General features: G+C 37.1%; 1 protein-coding gene across 2 annotated transcripts in view; it reads left to right on the forward strand.

Moving 5' to 3' along the window:
- The first annotated feature begins 451 nt into the window (after nucleotides 1-451).
- Nucleotides 452-24,832, forward strand: part of RPS6KC1 (ribosomal protein S6 kinase C1) — a 212,376-nt gene continuing 187,995 nt past the window's right edge. For both annotated transcript variants that reach the window (XM_061185594.1, XM_061185595.1), the window contains exon 1: nucleotides 452-685. In XM_061185594.1, the coding sequence (XP_061041577.1) occupies nucleotides 581-685 (105 nt within the window). In that variant the 5' untranslated portion in view covers nucleotides 452-580. The remainder of the gene's footprint in view (nucleotides 686-24,832) is intronic.

A 24,832-nucleotide genomic window follows, 5' to 3' on the forward strand; every position in this document is an offset into this window, starting at 1 on the left:
CGTCCTAATTTTCCCCAGCTTGAATTCCCCGCAGGGCGTACTGTCAGTGGGCTACTGCAGTGGGTCGCAACTTAATCCTTGTAAAACTCTAACAGGCAGGCTCTTTTTTTTTTTTTTTTTTTTTAACATTTGGGGGCTTGCTGTGGTGGTATAAAGATATATGCACAGGTGGACGGGGTTTGTCTTAGAAAGAAGGAAGAGTTATGTCAGGGAGAGAGTTCAGGTGTTGTGGGTATTTAAACCGATGGGTCGTCAGTAGGGAAGGAAAGAAGATGCTAGGCTCGGGTATCCCTCCATCCCGTTACAGGCGGTTCTACTGCCTGATTCCAGCCCATTTACCAGGGTCAGGCCCTAATTAGGGTCCGTATCTCAGGTGAAATCTCTACTTCCCCAGGATTGGGGCCCCGGCCTGACCCGGAAGCTTTCCCGCCAACCCGGAAGCAGAGCCCTGCGGCGGACACGCCGCCGCAGAGCTACCGCCCCCTCGCCGCCTGGCAGCTTCTTAGAGAATCCGGGCCGCGGCGGTGTCGGGTTGCACTGATGATCCCCGGCAGGCGGCGGCGGCAGAGGCGGCGGGAGGATGACCTCTCCCCGAGAGCGGGGTGCCGACCTGGCCCGTTTCTACACTGTCACCGAGCCCCAGCGACACCCGAGGGGCTACACGGTGTATAAGGTCACCGCCCGGGTGAGTGCAGTTGTCTGGCTGGGGTAAGAGTCTGAATTGGGACGAGAGACGGGTGTGGACCCTGGTGTGGGGATGCCTGACACCGGGTCAGAGCCGAGGGTGGGACTGGCTGCGCCTAGTGCCGGGACAAACGTCCGAGGTGAGGACTTAAGGAAGGATGGGGTGGGGGCAGAGCGTGGGATGTCCCGGACAACGCTGGAAACGGTCGCGGTAGTGTCCCCATTCCAGGGTGGGGCAAACGTTGATCATTTTAAATTGATGATTCAGCCCCATCCCACTTGGACTTTCTCTTCTGAGGCTGAAATTTGCAGAAGTGGTTTTGCTTGCCTCCGAGGGATAATGCAGGTTAAAAAAAATGTTAAATTTATGTACTATTTGATTTACGTAATAGAAGATATTTCTTCCCTTGACCTTTTATACAGCTTCAGGGTTGCACTGAGGAAGATAAACTCTTGGGAAGTATGTCTGGTAGGGCCACCATCGTAAGACCTCTGTATCTGTCTATGTCTTTCTGCCTCTGAGTTTTTCATGGTTTTCAGTAGGAGACATGAGAAATTCTGCTGATGGTGTCTTGTGTGAGTTGTCTTGAGGGCACATTTAAAAGTTGTGAGGCTCCTTTACATCAACTAATTGATCCAGTTTTTAGTACCCACTTTGTTCATGTTTCATTGCTCTTGCCTTGAGTTTTAGAGACAGTTTGCGTCTCCCTTCTTGGAAAATAATAGTAATAAAGTTAAATATGAATATTAAATATAAAATAAGAATATTAAAATTAAATATCTATATACATGTATGTAGTATGAATGTATGTGTATATTAGGCATGTTGTACACATCACCCAATTTAACTAATTTTAATAATGAGGAAACTAAGGTTCAAGAGAGTGTTGTGGCTTGCCCAGCTTCACGTTGCAAGGTGGTAGCACAAAAGGGGTTTGAGATCAGTTCTGTTTAACTCCAAGTTGTATAAAATGTTAAGAATTAACTTTATCATTATCATTAATTGTTAAAAAAGAGAGGTATAGATAGTAGTAATGGTACAATATACATTTGGGGGATGTAGTAATCTTGGGTGATAGCTTAGGAAGTGGGCTTTCAGAAGAACCTTAAAGGTTAAATAGATTTAGATAAGCAGAGTTTGGGGCATGGGAATGGCACATGCCTTATGGAAATGGTGCACAATTCAGACAAGTGTGAGAAGATGAGATGAGCAAATTTGTGTAAATATAATAAGACCAGGCCTGGTTATTGCAGAGGGCGGTACCAAGAATAGAGAGAAATTTGTTACTCCCTGTTTGCAAGTAAGGTTGTTATATAGGTGGAGTGTTAGTTTCAGGTTAAGAAAAATTTTTAAGATTAAGGGGGCTCTTATTATACCACTCTTGAAACCTTTCTAGTCTTTGGGCCCTTCAAAAATTTGACTTGGTTTCCTAACATAGTTTGTGGAATTAGAACAGTCTTCAACATACGTAATGTTCCCCTCACAGCACCCTGTTTATCTCTTATTATAACACTTATCACAGTTATATTGTATTAATTTTTTTACATGTCTGTGTCTCTTAGTAGGTTTAGAGCAGGTCTCTATCGTTGGTATTTGTTTCCTTTTATATCTCCTAAGGCAGTGGGGCACAGAATGCCTAAAAAAATATTGTTGAATGTTTTCCTCTCTATTTCTTCTCTAAACACACCCAATAAATGTTTAGTTTCAGGCACTACGTGCTCCTAGGGATACAAAGCTGAATAAAGTGTGGACCTTCCTTTCAAGGATACTCCTAGTAGAAAAGGATACTCCTACTGGACTTAAAGAAGTATAATACAGGGTAGAAAGTGTTAAATGCCATAAGAGACTACAGAAAAGAGCTATGGGATTTTAGAAGACAGAGAGATTGCTTCTGGCTCAAGGGATCAGGGAACATGTACCAATTAAGATAGGTGGTGAGAGATGGGAAGAATTTAGATGGGTGGGATAAATGGAGAGGGCTTCGTAGGTAGAAGGGTAGGTAGAAGGAATAGAGCCCATTAAGGCCTGAAGGTGTGAATGTGTGTGGAACTTGAATAGGAAGCACTGAGTATGATTATTACTTGTATTCTTACTTTACAAAAGGAAAGGTTAACCTAATTGAGATCTTAAATACCTTAAGCTGTGAACTAACTTACATGACAACATAAATTAGAAGGTAAAGTAGCACATTGCCTGTTCTAACCAAATCCATATAATATGCATGCTACGTATCGCCTTGGTTGTTTAACTGGAAATCGCTTACACTGCCTTTTTTTCTCCTTGTAAATATTTACGTCATTTATTACTTATTGTACAGATTTTGTTTTTAATTTTAAGGATTGAGGGTTAATACTGATATATACTTAAAAAACAACCACTTAGTATTATAAAATAAGTAAAATATTTGTTATTTTTTGAGACTTAAGGAGAAAAACAGCTTAACTCAGGAGAATTAATCAGGTAAGTAGTGCTCCCCTGAGAGAACTTCATGAGATAAAAATGTCTTCTTTATGTTTCCTATTACTGACTGACTTCTAGCTTTAAGGAACAATCTCTATATTCTTGATCCTTTCAGGGTTCTTTATGTAGGAGTAGAATTAGAATCATGCGGAGTACCATTGCTAAATTTTGAGTAGCATAAGAGCTGTTTCATGTTCTTAAATCTCCTTTATCCTTTTTTTTTTTTTTTTCCTCAATTCTCTGGAACCTGTCAGGCTTAGATAACCTTATGGCCAGTTACAAACTTGCTAATGGACTTCCTAGTTAAACTCTGTGTTGCTTATTAATTTTCAACTAGAATAAGTACTTCTATTCAGGATTGGAAAATTCTCTTGTTGAATTCCATTGATTCTTTAGTTAAAGGAGACACAGATATGAAAGAACCATTAGCAGTGTTTTTGGTTGTTTCATCATGCTAAGTTTACAAAATTCTCATAATGTAATATAGATTTCTCAACAATATTAAGTGAATGTTAATTCTTGCCTGTATCATGGAAAGAAAAAGGTATGCTTTTATTTTTAAAAGACGGTTTGCCTTATGACTTTATGTTGTTTATATTGAGACATAATTTATATACAGTTCACCAATTTTAAGTGTATAGTTTGTTTAGTTTTGACAAATGTCTATAATTGTGTAACCACCACCACAGACATCACTGCAGGAGTTCCCTCATGCTCCTTTGCAGTCAGTCCCCTCTCCCCACCCCCTGTCCCTAGGCAACCACTAGGCAGTTTTCTGTCATTGTAGATTAGGCTGTATTTTCTAGAATTTTATATAAAAGGAATCATATACAGTGCTTTTTTTGGGGTGGGGGATCCAACTTCTTTAACTCAGTATGATTATTTGAGATTCATCTATGTTGTGTATTTTTTTTTAATAAATTTAGTTTTTATGTATTTACTTTTGGCTGCGTTGGGTCTTCGTTGCTGCGGGCTTTCTCTAGTTGCGGCGAGCGGAGGCTGCTCTTCGTTGCGGTGCGCAGGCTTCTCATTGCGGTGGCTTCTCTTGTTGTGGAGCACGGGCTCTAGGCGCGGGCTTCAGTAGTTGTGGCTCGTGGGCTCTAGAGCGCAGGCTCAGTAGTGGCACACAGGCTTAGTTGCTCCGTGGCATGTGGGATCTTCCCGGACCAGGGCTCGAACCTGTGTCCCCTGCCTTGGCAGGCGGATTCTTAATCACTCCGGCATCAGGGAAGTCCCGTATGTTGTGTATTTTTATTCTCTTTTATTGCTGACCAGTATTCCCTTGTATGGTTATACTACAATTAATCTATCCACCTGTTGATGGGCATTTGGGTTGTGTCCAGTTTTTGGCTGTTAATACAGCTATTATGAACAGTTATATACAAGTCTCTGTACAAATGTGGGCTTTTATTTCTCTTAATAGCACACAGCCTTGTTTACTATACCTTTATACCAAGTTGAAATCTGGTAGTCTTAGTCCTCTTTCTTTTTCTTTCTCAAAATTGTTTTGGCTATTCTAGATTGTTTGCATTTTCATGAAAAGTTTGGAATCAACTTGTCAAGTTCTACAAACATGCCTACCCAGATTTTGATTGGGATTACACTGAGAATGTAGATCAATTTCAGAAAAATTGATATCTTTAAACAATATTGAATCTTCTGATCCATGAACGCACATCTTCCATGTATTTAGCTCTTTAATTTGAACCATATTTTCTAGTTTTCAGTGTGCAGGTCTTGCACATACTTAAAGTAATTTGGGTTTGTTTTCAAACTGTGAGAATACATGTCTTTATTTTACATAGCTAATGTTTACTGAGTATTAATAGCAGACACTTCTGTGGTGCTTTCTATGAGTCAAGCTCTATTCTAAGCACTTTATATAAATTAGCACATTTTTCATAGCAGCCCGATGAGCAGCTGCAATTATTATTCTCACTTTATTGTGAGAAAATTGAAGCACAGAGAGGTTAAATAACTTGCCTAGGGTCACACAACTAGCAAATTGTGGAGTCTAGATTTGAACCCTGGTAGACTGGGTTTTTAATCCCAGTGCTGTGCTGAATACCTAAACATATTTCGTTAGAGGCTGTGGCTGTACTGTAGCTTGGCAAAAGTGATAGATGCAAGTATACTACAGTGATTAGGATGATGTGAACAAAGGGGAGCAAGGAATGAATAGAAGTACTCAGCTTGACTCGAATCTGAAAGCTGCCATTTCCAAAGCTTCATATTCAAGCACTATTTGTATTGCTTAGAGGGAACCTGCTTTCAATTCCTGAGCACATTCTTGTATGGCCTGCTTGTGCTTGGGAAGATAATTATTTGTAGTTTTCTAAGTATGCTGGTACCCTGCATTCTTCCATACCTCTCTGTTAGATGCTGTTTCCTCTGTCTGGAATGGTCTTTCCTTTTGTCTTGGCAGTCCCTGCTCATCTCAAGTGTTAGCTCCTGCCCTGTGTTCTACAGGAAGCCTTTCTTGTTTTTTTTTTTTTTTTTTTGAATTTTATTTCCTTTATTTGTAATTTCTATTTGGGCCTCCCCATCACCACCACCTCCCCCACACATATAAATCTGCCCTTATAGTATGATCATCACCATTAATTATACAGTTGTACAAAACCAGAATCAGGAATTTAAAAGTTTCCTTTTTTTCCCCCCCCCCACAACTCACACACACACACTGTATTTTATTTTTACAAGAGATAAATAAACTGACACCAAGCATTGTAAATGGATGACCACAACAAAAGCAGCAATGATTGCAATTACCAAACACGAAACACACTCATACTATGTCATAATATTGACATTCAGTCCAGTAATCCTCCACTGTAACAGCTCCTTTACTTTGCAGTGAAAATTGATTTGTATATTTTTTACCTCTGAGTCCTTGTGGGATTTTTTTTGTTTTTTTTATTCAAACAGAAAGTCACAAAAATTATAATCATCCTCATCAGTTCACTCAGTCCCATGTAATTAATTTTTTTTTTTCCTCTTGATCTTTTGTTAGCACTTTTATGAATTCATCAGTTTTCCATTAGAGTTCTGAAAATGCTTATTCATTCAGTTCAGCAGTATAGTCAGTTACCAGAAACCTGTATTTGTCGGAGTCTTTTCCATGAATTCCTTGAAGATGAAACCCTTTTATAAGAACATTTTTGCGAAAGCATCAGAGTACACCCAGAACTGTCTGTAAATGACAGAAGACTTAAAAATGACCACAGTTAAAGATTTGATGAAAGTTCATAATAATGCAATTGACAAGGAAATTTAGTTATTTCTGAGATATACATTTTAAAGTAATAACTAGAATTATGACTTATAACATTATACCAGAACATAAAAGATTTTTAGAAATTTCATGTAATGTCTGAAACATTTATATTAACGTATTTCCATACAAATAACCCAAAGAAAGTTTAGTATTAGTTGTTTTTTTTTTTGTTTGTTTCGTTATACTGCAGGTTCTTATTAGTCATAAATTTTATACACATCAGTGTATACATGTCAATCCCAATCGCCCAATTCAGCGCACCACCATCCCCACCCCACTGCGGTTTTCCCCCCTTGGTGTCCATATGTTTGTTCTCTATATCTGTGTCTTAACTTCTGCCCTGCAAACCGGTTCATCTGTACCATTTTTCTAGGTTCCACATACATGCGTTAATATACGATATTTGTTTTTCTCTTTCTGACTTACTTCACTCTTTATGACAGTCTCTAGATCCATCCACGTCTCAACAAATGACTCAATTTCGTTCCTTTTTATGGCTGAGTAATATTCCATTGTATATATGTACCACAACTTCTTTATCTATTCGTCTGTTGATGGACATTTAGGTTGCTTCCATGACCTGGCTATTGTAAACAGCACTGCAATGAACATTGGGGTGCATGTGTCTTTTTGAATTCTGGTTTTCTCTGGGTATATGCCCAGTAGTGGGATTGCTGGATCATATGGTAATTCTATTTTTAGTTTTTTAAGGAACCTCCATACTGTTCTCCATAGTGGCTGTATCAATTTACATTCCCACCAACAGTGCAAGAGGGTTCCCTTTTCTCCACACCCTCTCCAGCATTTGTTGTTTGTAGATTTTCTGATGATGCCCATTCTAACTGGTGTGAGATGATACCTCATTGTAGTTTTGATTTGCATTTCTCTAATAATTAGTGATGTTGAGCAGCTTTTCATGTGCTTCTTGGCCATCTGTATGTCTTCTTTGGAGAAATGTCTATTTAGGTCTTCTGCCCATTTTTTGATTGGGTTGTTTGTTTCTTTAGTATTGAGCTGCATGAGCTGTTTATATATTTTGGAGATTAATCCTTTGTCCGTTGATTCATTTGGAAATATTTTCTCCCATTCTGAGGGTTGTCTTTTGGTCTTGTTTATGGTTTCCTTTGCTGTGCAAAAGGTTTGAAGTTTCATTAGGTCCCACTTGTTTATTTTTGTTTTTATTTCCGTTACTCTAGGAGGTGGATCAAAAAAGATCTTGCTGTGATTTATGTCAAAGAGTGTTCTTCCTATGTTTTCCTCTAAGAGTTTTATAGTGTCTGGTCTTACATTTAGGTCTCGAGTCCATTTTGAGTTTATTTTTGTGTATGGTGTTAGGGAGTGTTCTAATTTCATTCTTTTACATGTAGCTGTCCAGTTTCCCCAGCACCACTTATTGAAGAGACTGTCTTTTCTCCATTGTATATCTTTGCCTCCTTTGTAATAGATTAGTTGACCGTAGGTGCATGGGTTTATCTCTGGGCTTTCTATCTTGTTCCATTGATCTATGTTTCTGTTTTTGTGCCAGTACCATCTTGTCTTGATTACTGTAGCTTTGTAGTATAGTCTGAAGTCAGGGAGTCTGATTCCTCCAGCTCCGTTTTTTTCCCTCAAGACTGCTTTTGCTATTCAGGGTCTTTTGTGTCTGCATACAAATTTTAAGATGATTTGTTCTAGTTCTGTAAAAAATGCCATTGGTAATTTGATAGGGATTGCATTGAATCTGTAGAGTGCTTTGGGTAGTATAGTCATTTTCACAATATTGATTCTTCCAATCCAAGAACATGGTATATCTCTCCATCTGTTGGTATCATCTTTAATTTCTTTCATGAGTGTCTTATAGTTTTCTGCATACAGGCCTTTTGTCTCCCTAAGTAGGTTTATTCCTAGATATTTTATTCTTTTTGTTGCAGTGGTAAATGAGAGTGTTTCCATAATTTCTCTTTCAGATTTTTCATCATTAGTGTATAGGAATGCAAGAGATTTCTGTGCATTAATTTTGTATCCTGCAACTTTACCAAATTCATTGATTAGCTCTAGTAGTTTTCCCGTGGCATTTTTAGGGTTCTCTATGTATAGTATCATGTCATCTGCAAACAGTGACAGTTTTACTTCTTTTCCAATTTGTATTTCTTTTATTTCTTTTTCTTCTCTGATTGCCGTGGCTAGGACTTCCAAAACTTTGTTGAATAACAGTGGTGAGAGTGGACATCCTTGTCTCGTTCCTGATCTTAGAGGAAATGCTTTCAGTTTTTCGCCATTGAGAATGATGTTTGCTGTGGGTTTGTCATACATGGCCTTTATTATGTTGAGGTAGGTTCCCTCTATGCCCACTTTCTGGAGAGCTTTTATCATAAATGGGTGTTGAATTTTGTCAAAAGCTTTTCCTGCATCTATTGAGATGGTCATATGGTTTTTATTCTTCAATTTGTTAATATGGTGTATCACATTGATTGATTTGCATATATTGAAGAATCCTTGCATCTCTGGGATAAAGCCCACTTGATCATGCTGTATGATCCTTTTAATGTGTTGTTGGATTCTGTTTGCTAGTATTTTGTTGAGGATTTTTGTATCTATATTCATCAGTGATATTGGTCTGTAATTTTCTTTTTTTGTAGTATCTTTGTCTGGTTTTGGTATCAGGGTGATGGTGGCCTCATAGAATGAGTTTGGGAGTGTTCCTTCCTCTGCAATTTTTTGGAAGAGTTTGAGAAGGATTAGTGTTAGCTCTTCTCCAAATGTTTGATAGAATTCACCTGTGAAGCCCTCTGGTCCTGGACTTTTGTTTGTTGGAAGATTTTTAATCACAGTTTGAATTTCGTTCCTTGTGATTGGTCTGTTCATATTTTCTGTTTCTTCCTGGTTCAGTCTTGGAAGATTATACCTTTCTAAGAATTTGTCCATTTCTTCCAGGTTGTCCATTTTATTGCCATAAAGTTGCTTGTAATAGTCTCTTAGGATGCTTTGTATTTCTGCGGTGTCTGCTGTAACTTCTCCTTTTTCATTTCTAATTTTATTGATTTGAGTCCTCTCCCTCTTTTTCTTGATGAGTCTGGCTAATGGTTTATCAATTTTGTTTATCTTCTCAAAGAACCAGCTTTTAGTTTTATTGATCTTTGCTATTGTTTTCTTTGTTTCTATTTCATTTATTTCTGCTCTGATCTTTATGATTTCTTTCTTTCTGCTAACTTTGGGTTTTGTTTGTTCTTGTTTCTCTAGTTCCTTTAGGTGTAAGGTTAGATTGTTTACTTGAGATTTTTCTTGTTTCTTGAGGTAGGCTTGTATAGCTATAAACTTCCCTCTTAGAACTGCTTTTGCTGCATCCCATAGGTTTTGGATCGTCGTGTTTTCATTGTCATTTGTCTCTAGGTATTTTCTGATTTCCTCTTTGATTTCTTCAGTGATCTCTTGGTTATTTAGTAACGTATTGTTTAGCTTACATGTGTTTGTGTTTTTTACGTTTTTTTCCCTGTAATTCATTTCTAATCTCAGCGTTGTGGTCAGAAAAGATGCTTGATATGATTTCAGTTTTCTTAAATTTACTGTGGCTTGATTTTTGACCCATGATATGATCTATCCTGGAGAATGTTCCATGCGCACTTGAGAAGAAAGTGTAACCTGCTGTTTTTGGATGGAATGTCCTATAAATATCAATTAAATGTATCTGGTCTATTGTGTCATTTAAAGCTTGTGTTTCCTTATTTATTTTCATTTTGGATGATCTGTCATTGGTGTAAGTGAGGTGTTAAAGTCCCCCACTATTCTTGTGTTACTGTCGATTTCCTCTTTTAGAGCTGTTAGCAGTTGCCTTATGTATTGAGGTGCTCCTATGTTGGGTGCATATATATTTATAATTGTTATATCTTCTTCTTGGATTGATCCCTTGATCATTATGTAGTGTCCTTCCTTGTCTCTTGTAACATTCTTTATTTTAAAGTCTATTTTATCTGATATGAGTATAGCTACTCGAGCTTTCTTTTGATTTCCATTTGCATGGAATATCTTTTTCCATCCCCTCACTTTCAGTCTGTATGTGTCCCTAGGTCTGAAGTGGGTCTCTTGTAGACAGCATATATATGGGTCTTGTTTTTGTATCCATTCAGCAAGCCTGTGTCTTTTGGTTGGAGCATTTAATCCATTCACGTTTAAGGTAATTATCGATACATATGTTCCTATGACCATTTTCTTAATTGTTTTGGGTTTGTTTTTGTAGGTCCTTTTCTTCTCTTGTGTTTCCCACTTAGAGAAGTTCCTTTAGCGTTTGTTGTAGAGCTGGTTTGGTGGTGCTGAATTCTCTTATCTTTTGCTTGTCTGTAAAGCTCTTGATTTCTACAGGAAGCCTTTCTTAAGTGTGTAACTCTGTGTGTATTGTATATTCCTCCATTAAAGCCTGTATCATATTGTGCTTTTTTGCCTCCCCCTCTGAGGGCAAACTCTGTCTTTTTAACTTTCTATTCTTGGTGCCTAGCACAGAGCCTGGACTATAGTAGGGACTTGAGAGAAGGCTGGAAAGAGGCAGTATTTTCCTTTGTGTTACTTTTTAAATTAACATACAGTAAAATTGACTTTTTTTTGTTGTATAAGTCTATGAATCTTTACACATGAATAAATTCAAATGTCCACTACCATAATCAGGGAACAGAACAGGTCCATCAGCCTCAAAAACTCCCTCTGCTTTCCCTGTTTTACACTCTTCTCCCCACGCCTTAGTCCCTGGCACCCCTTAGTCCAGTGATCCACTCTCTACCACTATACTTTTGTCGTTTTGAGGATGTCTTATAAAGAGTATCATAGAGTATTTTACCTATTGAGACCATCTTTTGCCCATTTTTTCAGTGGGTAGTTTGTTTTCTTACTGTTGAGTTTTGAGAGTTCTTTATTTGTTCTGAATATAAGTTTTTTGTCAGATATGTGGTTTGCAAATATTTTCTCCCAGTGTGTAGCTTATCTTTTCATTCTCTTAATAGTGTCTTTCACAAAGTAAAAATTTTTATTGATAATTTTGGTGAAGTCTAGTTTATCATATTTTTCTTTTATGGAAGAAAATTGGGCTTTTAGTGTCATATCTAAAATCTCTTTATTGACATCAGGTTTTAAAAACTGTAAACCATGCCTCTTTTCATCTTGTTTATTGACAACTTACATGCTCAGATATTAAGATTTTAGTATTAAGGATTTTTACATTAACTTTATTTAACATTCAGGATTTTTACTTTCCTTGAACTTTGATTGGAAAATAGTTTACCTTAGAGTAGTGCTATAATAATTGGTAAAATTTGAAGTGAGAAAAGAAACTTTAGCAAACATTTATTGAGTATACAAAGGTAACTTGCTGTGATAGTTTCTTTTATTCTCCTTTAGATTTTGAGATTTTAATAATGTAGAAAGTATTTCTTACTTTCAGCATATTACTTTCATAAGAACTTAATAGAAAGTTGAATGTCTAAAATTTTTCCCATTGACTTATCTGGAGTTCTTTTACTACAGAGTACTAAAAAAATATTGTAAAATATCTAATGGTTTGTGCAGGTGCTGCTTCTTGGGTCCTGACTACCTGGCTGGCAAGTGATTAACTAGCCCAAATATTCCTGCCAACCAGTGACACCTGCAGCTCTGCAGGGAAAACAGAGAGAGAGGAGCTGAGATGCAGGTGATGGGGTGGGAGGGAGGTTGAGTTTGGTAAGTGGATGCTTGCCTATGTGAGCTGGGCGCTTTGAGATACCTGTTCTTCTTGCCAGAGTTTGTGTGTGTATATGAAATGCAGTTTAAAGGTGTCAGTATATTTACATGAAAGTATGGAGTTTATGAAAGTCAAATGTCTGAAAGTCAGGATTGCATGCATTACACTGATGGATGTACCATTTAGTTAACCTAATCACCACAGTGGGAAATGTTCAGTATAGTGTAGCCGTACATTTCTGTATATCTTATTTTTTCACTTCCACATTTGGAAAGTCTTTTTGTATTTTGACATGCTTTTTTAATATTCTTTTCCATTATGGTTTATCACAGGATATTGAATATAGTTCCCTGTACTATACAGTAGGACCTTTTTGTTTATGCATCCTATATATGCTAGTTTGCATCTGCTAATCCCAGACTCCCAGTCCTTCCCTCCCTCACCTCCCTCGCCCTTGGCAACCACAAGTCTATTCTCTCTGTCTGTGAGTCTGTTTCTGTTTTGTAGATAGGTTCGTTTGTGCCATATTTTAGATTCCATATATAAGTGATATCATATGGTATTTGTCTTTCTCTTTCTGACTTACTTCATTCAGTATGATAATCTCCAGTTGCATCCATGTTGCCGCAACTGGCATTGTTTTGTTCTTTTTTATGGCTGAGTAATATTCCATTGTATATATGTACCACATCTTCTTTATCCATTCCTCTGTTGGTGGACATTTAGGTTGCTTCCATGTCTTGGCTATTGTAAATAGTGCTGCAGTGAACATTGGGGTGCATGTATCTTTTTGAATTATGGTTTTCTGTGGGTATATGCCCAGGAATGGGATTGCTGGATCATATGGAGGTTCTATTTTTAGTTTTCTTTTTTTTTAATGTTTATTTATTCATTTATTTATTTGTCATCCATTTAGTACATATTAGTGTATGTATGTCAATCCCAATCTCCCAATTCACCCCACCACAACCCCCACCCCCTGCCGCTTTCCCCCCTTGGTGTCCATATGTTTGTTCTCTACTTCTGTGTCTCAATTTCTGCTCTGCAAACCGGTTTATCTGTACCATTTTCTAGGTTCCACATATATGCGTTAATATACGATATTTGTTTTTCTCTTTCTGACTTACTTCACTCTGTATGACAGTCTCTAGATGCATCCACGTCTCTATAAATGACCCAATTTCGTTCCTTTTTATGGCTGAGTAATATTCCATTGTATATATGTACCACAACTTCTTTATCCATTCGTCTGTCGATGGGCATTTAGGGTGCTTCCATGACATGGCTATTGTAAATAGAGCTGCAGTGAACATTGGGGCGCATGTGTCTTTTTGAATTCTGGTTTTGTCTGGGTATATGCCCAGTAGTGGGATTGCTGGATCATATGGTAATTCTATTTTTAGTTTTTTAAGGAACCTCCATACTGTTCTCCATAGTGGCTGTATCAATTTACATTCCCACCAACAGTGCAAGAGGGTTCCCTTTTCTCCACACCCTCTCCAGCATTTGTTGTTTGTAGATTTTCTGATGATGCCCATTCTAACTGGTGTGAGGTGATACCTCATTGTAGTTTTTATTTGCATTTCTCTCATAGTTAGTGATGTTGAGCAGCTTTTCATCTGCTTCTTGGCCATCTGTATGTCTTCTATGGAGAAATGTCTATTTAGGTGTTCTGCCCATTTATGGATTGGGTTGTTTGTTTTTTTATTATTGAGCTGCATGAGCTGTTTATATATTTTGGAGATTAATCCTTTGTCCGATGATTCATTTGCAAATATTTTCTCCCATTCTGAGGGTTGTCTTTTCATCTTGTTTATGGTTTCCTTTGCTGTGCAAAAGCTTTTAAGTTTCATTAGGTCCCATTTGTTTATTTTTGTTTTTATTTCCATTACTCGAGGAGGTGGATCAAAAAAGATCTTGCTGTGATTTATGTCAAAGAGTGTTCTTCCTATGTTTTCCTCTAAGAGTTTTATAGTGCCCGGTCTTACATTTATGTTTCTAATCCATTTTGAGTTTATTTTTGTGTACGGTGTTAAGGAGTGTTCTAATTTCATTCTTTTACATGTAGCTGTCCAGTTTTCCCAGCACCACTTTTTGAAGAGACTGTCTTTTCTCCATTGTATACCCTTGCCTCCTTTGTCATAGCTTAGTTGACCATAGGTGCGTGGGTTTATCTCTGGGCTTTCTATCCTGTTCCATTGATCTATATTTCTGTTTTTGTGCCAGCACCATATTGTCTTGATTACTGTAGCTTTGTAGTATAGTCTGAAGTCAGGGAGTCTGATTCCTCCAGCTCCGTTTTTTCCCCTCTAGACTGCTTTGGCTATTCGGGATCTTTTGTGTCTCCATACAAATTTTAAGATTTTTTGTTCTAGTTCTGTAAAAAATGCCATTGGTAATTTGATAGGGATTGCATTGAATCTGTAGAGTGCTTTGGGTAGTATAGTCATTTTCACAATATTGATTCTTCCAATCCAAGAACATAGTACATCTCTCCATCTGTTGGTATCATCTTTAATTTCTTTCATGAGTGTCTTATAGTTTTCTGCATACAGGTCTTTTGTCCCCCTAAGTAGGTTTATTCCTAGATATTTTATTTTTTTTGTTGCAATGGTAAATGGGAGTGTTTCCTTAATTTCTCTTTCAGATTTTTCGTCATTAGTGCATAGGAATGCAAGAGATTTCTGTGCATTAATTTTGTATCCTGCAACTTTACCAAATTCATTGATTAACTCTAGTAGTTTTCTGGTGGCATCTTTAGGATTCTCTATGTATAGTATCATGTCATCTGCCAACAGTGATAGTTTTACTTCTTCTTTTCCAATTTGTATTCCTTTTATTTCTTTTTCTTCTCTGATTACCGTGGCTAGGACTCCCAAAACTATGTTGAATAATAGTGGTGAGAGTGGTCCTTCTGTTGTTCCTGATTTTAGAGGAAATGCTTTCAGTTTTTCGCCATTGAGAATGATGTTTGCTGTGGGTTTGTCATACATGGCCTTTATTATGTTGAGGTAGGTTCCCTCTATGCCCACTTTCTGGAGAGTTTTTATCATAAATGGGTGTTGAATTTTGTCAAAAGCTTTTTCTGCGTCTATTGAGATGGTCATATGGTTTTTATTCTTCAATTTGTTATTGTGGTGTATCACATTGAGTGATTTGCGTATATTGAAGAATCCTTGCATCTCTGGGATAAATCCCACTTGATCATGGTGTATGAGCCTTTTACTGTGTTGTTGGATTCTGTTTGCTAGTATTTTGTTGAGGATTTTTGCATCTATATTCATCAGTGATATTGGTCTGTAATTTTCTTTTTTTGTAGTATCTTTGTCTGGTTTTGGTATCAGGGTGATGGTGGCCTCATAGAATGAGTTTGGGAGTGTTCCTTCCTCTGCAGTTTTTTGGAAGAGTTTGAGAAGGATAGGTGTTAGCTCTTCTCTAAGTGTTTGATAGAATTCACTTGTGAAGCCATCTGGTCCTAGAATTCACCTGTGAAGCCATCTGGTCCTGGACTTTTGTTTGTTGGAAGATTTTTAATCACAGTTGCAATTTCATTGCTTGTGATTGGTCTGTTCATATTTTCTAATTCTTCCTGGTTCAGTTTTGGAAGGTTATACCTTTCTAAGAATTTGTCCATTCCTTTCAGGTTGTTCATTTTATTGGTATAGAGTTGCATGTAATAGTCTCTTAGGATGCTTTGTATTTCTGCGGTGTCTGCTGTAACTTCTCCTTTTTCATTTCTAATTTTATTGATTTGAGTCCTCTCCCTCTTTTTCTTGATGAGTCTGGCTAATGGTTTATCAATTTTGTTTATCTTCTCAAAGAACCAGCTTTTAGTTTTATTGATCTTTGCTATTGTTTTCTTTGTTTCTATTTCATTTATTTCTGCTCTGATCTTTATGATTTCTTTCTTTCTGCTAACTTTGGGTTTTGTTTGTTCTTGTTTCTCTAGTTCCTTTAGGTGTAAGGTTAGATTGTTTACTTGAGATTTTTCTTGTTTCTTGAGGTAGGCTTGTATAGCTATAAACTTCCCTCTTAGAACTGCTTTTGCTGCATCCCATAGGTTTTGGATCGTCGTGTTTTCATTGTCATTTGTCTCTAGGTATTTTCTGATTTCCTCTTTGATTTCTTCAGTGATCTCTTGGTTATTTAGTAACGTATTGTTTAGCTTACATGTGTTTGTGTTTTTTACGTTTTTTTCCCTGTAATTCATTTCTAATCTCATAGCATTGTGATCAGAAAAGATGCTTGATATGATTTCAGTTTTCTTAAATTTACTGAGGCTTGTTTTATGACCCAAGATGTGATCTATCCTGGAGAATGTTCCATGTGCACTTGAGAAGAAAGTGTAATCTGCTGTTTTTGGATGGAATGTCCTATAAATATCAAATCTATCTGGTTTATTGTGTCTTTTAAAGCTTGTGTTTCCTTATGTATTTTCTGTTTGGATGATCTGTCCATTGGTGTAAGTGAGGTGTTAAAGTCCCCCACTATTCATATGTTACTGTCGATTTCCTCTTTTAGAGCTGTTAGCAGTTGCCTTATGTATTGAGGTGCTCCTATGTTGGGTGCATATATATTTATAATTGTTGTATCTTCTTCTTGGATTGATCCCTTGATCATTACGTAGTGTCCTTCCTTGTCTCTTATAACGTTCTTTATTTTAAAGTCTATTTTATGTGATATGAGTATAACTACTCGAGCTTTCTTTTGATTTCCATTTACATGGAATATCTTTTTCCATCCCCTCACTTTCAGTCTGTATGTGTCCCTAGGTCTGAAGTGGGTCTCTTGTAGATAGCATGTATATGGGTCTTGTTTTTGTATCCATTCAGCAAGCCTGTGCCTTTTGGTTGGAGCATTTAATCCATTCACATTTAAGGTAATTATAGATATGTATGTTCCTATGACCATTTTCTTAATTGTTTTGGGTTTGTTTTTGTAGGTCCTTTTCTTCTCTTGTGTTTCTCACTTAGAGAAGTTCCTGTAGCATTTGTTGTAGAGCTGGTTTGGTGGTGCTGAATTCTCTTAGCTGTTGCTTGTCTGTAAAGCTTTTGATTTCTCCATCGAATCTGAATGAGATCCTTGCTGGGTAGAGTAATCTTGGTTGTAGGTTCTTCCCTTTCATCACTTTATCATGCCACTCTCTTCTGGCTTGTAGAGTTTCTGTTGAGAAATCAGCTGTTAACCTTATGGGAGTTCCCTTGTATGTTATTTGTCGTTTTTCACTTGCTGCTTTCAATAATTTTTCTTTGCCTTTAACTTTTGCCAATTTGATTACTATGTGTCTCGGCGTGTTTCTCCTCGGTTTATCCTGTATGGGACTCTCTGCGCTTGCTGGACTTGGGTGTCTATTTCCTTTCCCATGTTAGGGAAGTTTTTGACTATAATCTCTTCAGATATTTTCTCGGGTCCTTTCTCTCTCTCTACTCCTTCTGGGATCCCTATAATGTGAATGTTGTTGGGTTTAATGTTGTCCCAGAGGTCTCTTAGGCTGTCTTCATTTCTTTTCATTCTTTTTTCTTTATTGTTTTCCTCAGCAGTGAATTCCACCATTCTGTCTTCCAGGTCACTTATCCATTCTTCTGCTTCAGTTATACTGCTATTGATTCCTTCCAGTGTATTTTTCATTTCAGTTATTGTATTGTTCATCTCTGTTTGTTTGTTCTTTAATTCTTCTAGGTCTTTGTTAAACATTTGTTGCATCTTCTCTATCTTTGCCTCCATTCTTTTTCCAAGGTCCTGGATCATCTTCACTATCATTTTTCTGAATTCTTTTTCTGGAAGATTGCCTATCTCCATTTAATTTAGTTGTTTTTCTGGGGTTTTATCTTGTTCCTTCATCTGGTACATAGCCCTCTGCCTTTTCATCTTGTCTGTCTTTCTGTGAATGTGGTTTTTGTTCCACAGGCTGCAGGATTGTAGTTCTTCTTGCTTCTGCTGTCTGCCGTCTGGTGGATGAGGCTCTCTATGAGGCATGTGGAAGTTTCCTCTACTTTTAGATTTTTAAGGAACCTCTATATTGTTCTCCACAGTGGCTGTATCAATTTACATTCCCACCAACAGTGTAAGAGCGTTCCCTTTTCTCTGTACCCTCTCCAGCATTTGTTATTTGTAGACTTTTTAATGATGGCCATTCTGACTGGTGTGAGGTGGTACCTCATTATAGTTTTGATTTGCATTTCTCTAATAATTAGTGATGTTGAGCATCTTTTCACGTGCCCAATGGCCATCTGTATGTCTTCTTTGGAGAAATGTCTATTAAGGTCTTTTTGCCCATTTTTCGATTGGGTTGTTTGTTCTTTTTGTTGTTGAGTTTTATGAGCTGTTTGTATATTTTGGAGGTTAAGCCCTTGTCCGTCGCATCATTTGAAAATATTTTCTCCCATTCTGTAGGTTGTCTTTTCATTTTTTTTTCATGGTTTCCTTTGCTGTGCAAAAGCTTGTAAGTTTGATTAGGTCCCATTTGTTTATTTTTGTTTTTATTTTTATTGCCTTGGGAGACTGACCTAAGAAAACATTGGTACAATTTATGTCAGAGAATGTTTTGCCTGTGCTCTCTTCTTGGAGTTTTATGGTGTCAGGTCTTATGTTTAAATCTTTAAGCCATTTTGAGTTTATTTTTTGCATGGTGTGAGGTTTATTTGGTTTATTTTATTTTTGGTTTATTTTGGTTTATTTTGTGCATGTTCTGACTTCATTGATTTACATGCAGCTGGTCAACTTTCCCAGCACCACTTGCTGAAGAGAGTGTCTTTTTCCCATTTTATATTCTTGCCTCCTTTGTCGAAGATTACTTGGCCATAGGTGTGTGGGTTTATTTCTGGGCTCTCTATTCTGTTCCATTGATCCATATGTCTGTTTTTATACCAGTACCACACTATTTTGATTACTGTAGCTTTGTAGTATTGTCTGAAGTCTGGAAGAGTTATGCCTCCTGCTTTGTTCATTTTTTTCCTCAGGATTGCTTTGGCAATTCTGGATATTTTATAGTTCCATATACATTTTTGGATTATTTGTTCTAGTTCTGTGAAAAATGTCTTGAGTATTTGATAGGGATCACATTAAATCTGTAGATTGCTTTGGGTAGCATTGCCATTTTAACAGTATTAATTCTTCCAATCCAAGAGCATCGGATATCTTTCCATTTCTTTGAATCCTCTTTAATTTCATTTATTAATGTTTTATAGTTCTCAAGTATAAGTCTTTCACCTCCTTGGTCAGGTTTATTCCTAGGTGTGGAAAGTCATATCTTTGAGAAATGAAAAGAGTGGGCATGTCTCTTTTTTTTCATTGTGTTTGATTATTTGTATCTTGACAGATAGTTTTTTTTTTTTTAATATGTTACTTTTGTTAATATTTTATTCTCTTAGATCTGCTATTACCCTAAACTAGCAGCTGAATAGTAATAGTGAAGTGGCCATCAGAAGACTTGATTATAATAAATTGCTCATAAAAGTAGCTTTTTAAAATTTATATTTAACTGATTTCCATTTGTTTCTAAAGGGACTTATTTTGTGATCATTTTTGGTAGGAAATACAATAGCTAGATTTGAATAAATTTTGTAGTTTTATTTTCCAGTAGCTACTTTTAATCTTATGAAGAAGACAATTGTTTTGTGTATGTCTGAGTTAAGTGGTTGATTTCAAATCATTCTTATGCATTATTATGATAATAATTAGATAAAAGAGTGCTTTTCACTTGACTTTTAAGGAAACTAGGTAAAACTTATTCAGAAGTATATAAAGTAAGTTAGCACTGGAAAGGATTTAGAGGACCTAATGACAGCATGCTTTGTTGTTTATTATGGGCCTTAGCTAGGCCAAGCCACAACATTGATTGTTTTGTTTTTGTTTTTTTTTTCTAAAGATGGGCAAGAGGGCTCATTTTAAGGTTGCTTTTCTTTGGTTTATCACTGAACTGGCAAGAGAGCAGTTTATAGCTAGTGCCAGAGCTGGTATTCAGACTCTCTTCTTCTATCCTTCTGATCTGCCGAAGTGCTTCTTCAATGTCTATTTTTTGGTTTACTTGCATTTCTTTGTGAAAGACAAATGGGTTTACCTAACAGGCATTAGGAATATTACTTGGAATTTTAATCTCTAGGAGGGTAGATCTGTTATGTCCTGGAAAGAGCACTTTGTTTGGAATCACAGAGTTGTGAGATCCATTCCTGTCTGTTACTGATTAATGTGATTAGTATTAGTATGCTAATATATGCTCTTGGTCCTTGGTTATCTCATTCTACCAGGCAAGATTGTCTTGTTGATTGAATGAAATAAAGTATTTAATTTCTTAGTACAGTGAGAGAGAGTTAACCTTCACTGTGAGCCCTTATTTGTTTTCCTAAATTCAGAACTTGTCGTTGGCATTAACCGAGGCAGATGGACTACAAACGTTGCAGTAACATTTCCCAACTGTGTTTCAAATTTTAGTAGGTGTTGCACTAAATAAATCAAATAATAATAAATAAACAACCTATGATAAAAAATAAAAAGTTGAGTGGATAAATGACCTTGGGGAATACTATATATTTTCCTTTTGGAGATTTACTAGGCATAATAGTGTGTTACAGGCCGTGAGAAATTCTGCTGTAAAAAAAAAAATTTTTTTTTAAAACAAAGGTAAACTGAGTTGACCATTAAGCCTCTTTGAGAGCACCAATTATTAAAGAATATCCGTATTCCGTGGCAGCATGGCTTGTGAAGCACAGCTTTACCATAATAATTTTCAGGATGACTTGGTGATATAATTCTCTATAGCAAAAGGCTCTTCAAGATATGTATAGTACTTACTGAGCCAGTGGTAGCTAACGCTTGCAATGGAAATTTATGAACTTCAAATGAAAACAATCACTGCTTTAAATTCTAACTTTTGTGAAATTATAGGCTGAATTCTATGACAAAATATTGAAATTCTCCCAGAAAAAAATTACTAAATGCTAGCAATCTATATCAGGGTGAAATTACAGTATTTTTGTTTTGGAATTGATATTACTTGTTGAGATAATTGCTAATATAGTTTAAGAGTTATAGAAATCTGGGTCTGAGGGCTCAGTTTTGTTCATTTTCAGTATGATCATATTTTTCTTCAGATTCTGATTTGATATTCTTATTTTTTGTCAGTTTGGCAGTCCCGCTGAAGAGAATTATTTAGTTAGAGTTATTACTAAAGGATATTTGGGCTTAACTCATGTTATCCTAATACATTTGTGTTTTTGGGTTTCATTTCAGAGGACACATTGTTAACTCATTTAAGTGAGATTACACACGTGGGAATACCGAACCCTTATAGTGGGATACCAAGTGGTTGAACTTGGTAATGTATTTGGCAAGTGATGATATTTTTATAATGTGATGTAGGAATCAGACCCAGTGTTTTCACCACTGTGCTTCAGTACCTAGCAGCAGAGTAGGCACTGATATTTGTTGAATGAGTAAAAGAAAGAATAAGTAAAACCTAATAGTGAAGGGTGTTCTGGAAGTAAGTAAAGTTAGTTATTGCTAAAAATACTGCAGACGAACGGACGGATGCAGTAGAGTACCACAGAAAGAGCACTGAACCAGGAGTCAGACTCTCCGAGTTCTCATTCCAATCTGAAGGTGAATAGCCATGTGACCTTGCACAAGTTTCTGGATCTCTTCCTTGTTGGGTAAAATGGGGACTCATAATAACCACTTCTGCCTAATTCATAGGTTGCTGAGAGAGTAACATGAAACACTGATATATCAATAAAATGCTTTGCAAATGTAAATGTACAAAGTTAAGGTCCCCCCGCCCCCCCACATGCCTAGCACAGTGCCTTGAACAGTATTAGCACGGATATGGACTTTCTCTCTTAATACTAAAAAGGAGGCTAAGAAGCAGAGTTAGGACTGATTCTTGGAGTGATTACAGAGTGTTGAGGGTAGAAGGAGGAAGAAGAACCTACAGAAGAGAAGCAAAAAAACCAAAGAGGAAAGAGGAGAATCAGGCCCTCTACTTTCCAGACATGATTTTCACTAAGCTTTGTTTATGCTGTTTGGGAAAAGGATAATTAATGCTCAGGAAATAGCTTTTGACTTAATTTTCTGAACTCTGCCTAAGTAAATTTTCCCCCCTTCATATGAGAAGTATGTGAGGGTGAAAAGAAGTTCCTTTTGGGAGCTTAAAATTAAAGACCTTTGGGACTTCCCTGGTGGTCCAGTGGTTAAGAATCCCCCTTCCAGTGCAGGGGATGCGGGTTCGATCCCTGGTCGGGGAACTAAGATCCCACATGCTGCGGGGTAACTAAGCCCGCATACTGCAACTACTGAGCATGCGAGCCACGACTAGATAGCACATGTGCCGCAATTACAGAGCCCACGTGCTCTGGAGCCCATGCGCCACACTGCTGAGCCGGCGTGCCACAACTAGAGAAAAGCCCCTGCGCTGCAATGAAGAGCCTGCCATGCCACAGTGAAAGATCCCGTATGTTGCAACAAAGATCCCATGTGCTGCAACTGAGACCCAACACAGCCAAAAATAAAGTAAATAAATAAATAAATATTAAAAAAAAAAGACCTTCACTTAGGTAGTTTGAGTACTTAGGCTTTGATTTTCTGTAATAACCATGAGTAACTTACTATGAAAACATTGAAGATCTTAAGTCACTAAACTGTTCTTGTTTGCTTCTGGGATGCCACTGTGGTCTGGACAAGGAGAATTCAGCAAGCATTCAGTATCATGGGAAGCGTCTAGGATGAAGCACTTCTTACTCTGTTGCTTAGCACGCTACAGTCTTGCGCACCACCAGACTGTGAGCTCTGGGAGGTGTGAGGGCGGGGACTTTCTTTTGCTCTCCATTGTAGCCCCAGCACACAGCAGAAGTATGTGAGCCAGTAAGAGTGTGGATGAGGAATCATAATCAGATTGGTTATTTCTGATGAAATGGTTTTAAAATTGTGGATATCGTTAGGGGATTACTAATGTATTTTTGCTTATTGCAGTACACATATATTTGATTTCTGGAATGGCTTACCTGAGGAAAATCTAAAATGTGATACTTCTGATACATACACCAAACCAGGAAATAATTTCTTTTGTCACAAAAAGATCATTTGCATGTGTAAAAAAAGATTATTTAAAATAGCAAGGTACTTTAGTATGTTTATAAAATGATTGAGTTGTAAATTCAGGAAATTAGTAAATTTTCAGAAAGGTACATCTTAGAATGTAAGGAACACCTGAATAAATCTTATTGCCAGTGATCATATGTTGATTATTTTTGGTGGGTGGATATTAGTGGATTGATTATCTCTAACTTTCTTCTCGTTACCACATTTTACAAAAATATAAGAAAAAATTATAGGAGGCAAAATTAAATCATTTAATTATGTGAAACACCATACTTTTGGAAAGATGTGTGTGTTTCCAGAAACTTTTGGAAAGTTTTTTTCGGGAGGGTTGGAATTTGGAAGTAATAGCTAAAATCCAGTATTTGAATAATATATGGTTGTTAGTTACCTTTCTAACCTCTTACTCTAAATCTCTGTTGTTTAATATGGTAGCCATTAGCCATATGTGGCTACTTTTATTTAAATTTAATTTAAATGAAATAAAATTAAAAATTAAGTTCTTCAATTGCAGTAGCCATATTTCAAGTGCTCAGTAGCCACACAGAAGCATGTGGCCAGAGGCTACTGTGTTGAACAGTGTAGATAGGGAACATTTCCTTCCATCACCAGACAAAGTACTGTTGGACAGCACTGTTGTAAATTAATGAAAATTGCTAAGAGATTTCACCAAATTTTATATCCTGAAAATTGGAGAATAGAGTGGAAAGAAATTGAAAACCTTTCTGTTGGCATTCTTTTTTTTAATTTAATTTATTTATTTATAAATTTATTTATTTATTTTTGGCTGTGTTGGGTCTTCATTGCTGCGCACGGGGTTTCTCTAGTTGCAGCGAGCGCGGGCTACTCTTTGTTGCAGTGCGTGGGCTTCTCATTGTGGTGGCTTCTCTTGTTGTGGAGCACGGGCTCTAGGCATGTGGGCTTCAGTAGTTGTGGCATGCAGGCTCAGTAGTTGCAGCTCACGGGCTCTAGAGTGCAGGCTCAGTAGTTGTGGCGCACGGGCTTAGTTGTTCCGTGGCATGTGGGATCTTCCCGGACCAGGGTTCAAACCCGTGTCCCCTGCATTGGCAGGCAGATTCTTAACCGCTCTGCCACCAGGGAGGTCCCTCTGTTGACATTCTTGTGTTAAATTCTCTAGTAAGAGAGAGAGGGAGATGACTTTTTAATTATGGAGTTCTTGCTCTGTTCTTATTTGATGTCAATTACAGCCAGGCCAGGCAGGGAGTATTATCCTCATTTTACAGAGGAGATCAAACCTGTAAGTGGAGCAACTATAATTTGAACCCAGGTTTGTCTGACTTTAAATAGTATACTTTTTGTTTTTGTTTTGGACCTCAGGAGTAGTGTTGAGTTGATCGTAATCTCCCAGTTCATTGTCACCAATCATCAAGGACTTTTCTTCCTCTCATCCTCAGGCAACCATTTTAAGGTGTTTGATGTATCTTTTTGTTTGTTTCTGCAAAATACATATTATAGCATCAAATTCATGATTTTTACATTTGCATAGAGGGTACTATGTATCTAATGTGAGATTTTCCCACTCTACAATGCTGTTTGATGATTTAAGCACCCAGCCTTCTTCTTTTTTGTAAATATTGTGAGGAATTCTTTGTAAATGGTGTTAGACTTTTTGGCTTTTGTC

This window comes from Eubalaena glacialis, chromosome 3 (genome assembly GCF_028564815.1).
Source record: "Eubalaena glacialis isolate mEubGla1 chromosome 3, mEubGla1.1.hap2.+ XY, whole genome shotgun sequence".
NCBI lineage: Eukaryota > Metazoa > Chordata > Mammalia > Artiodactyla > Balaenidae > Eubalaena > Eubalaena glacialis.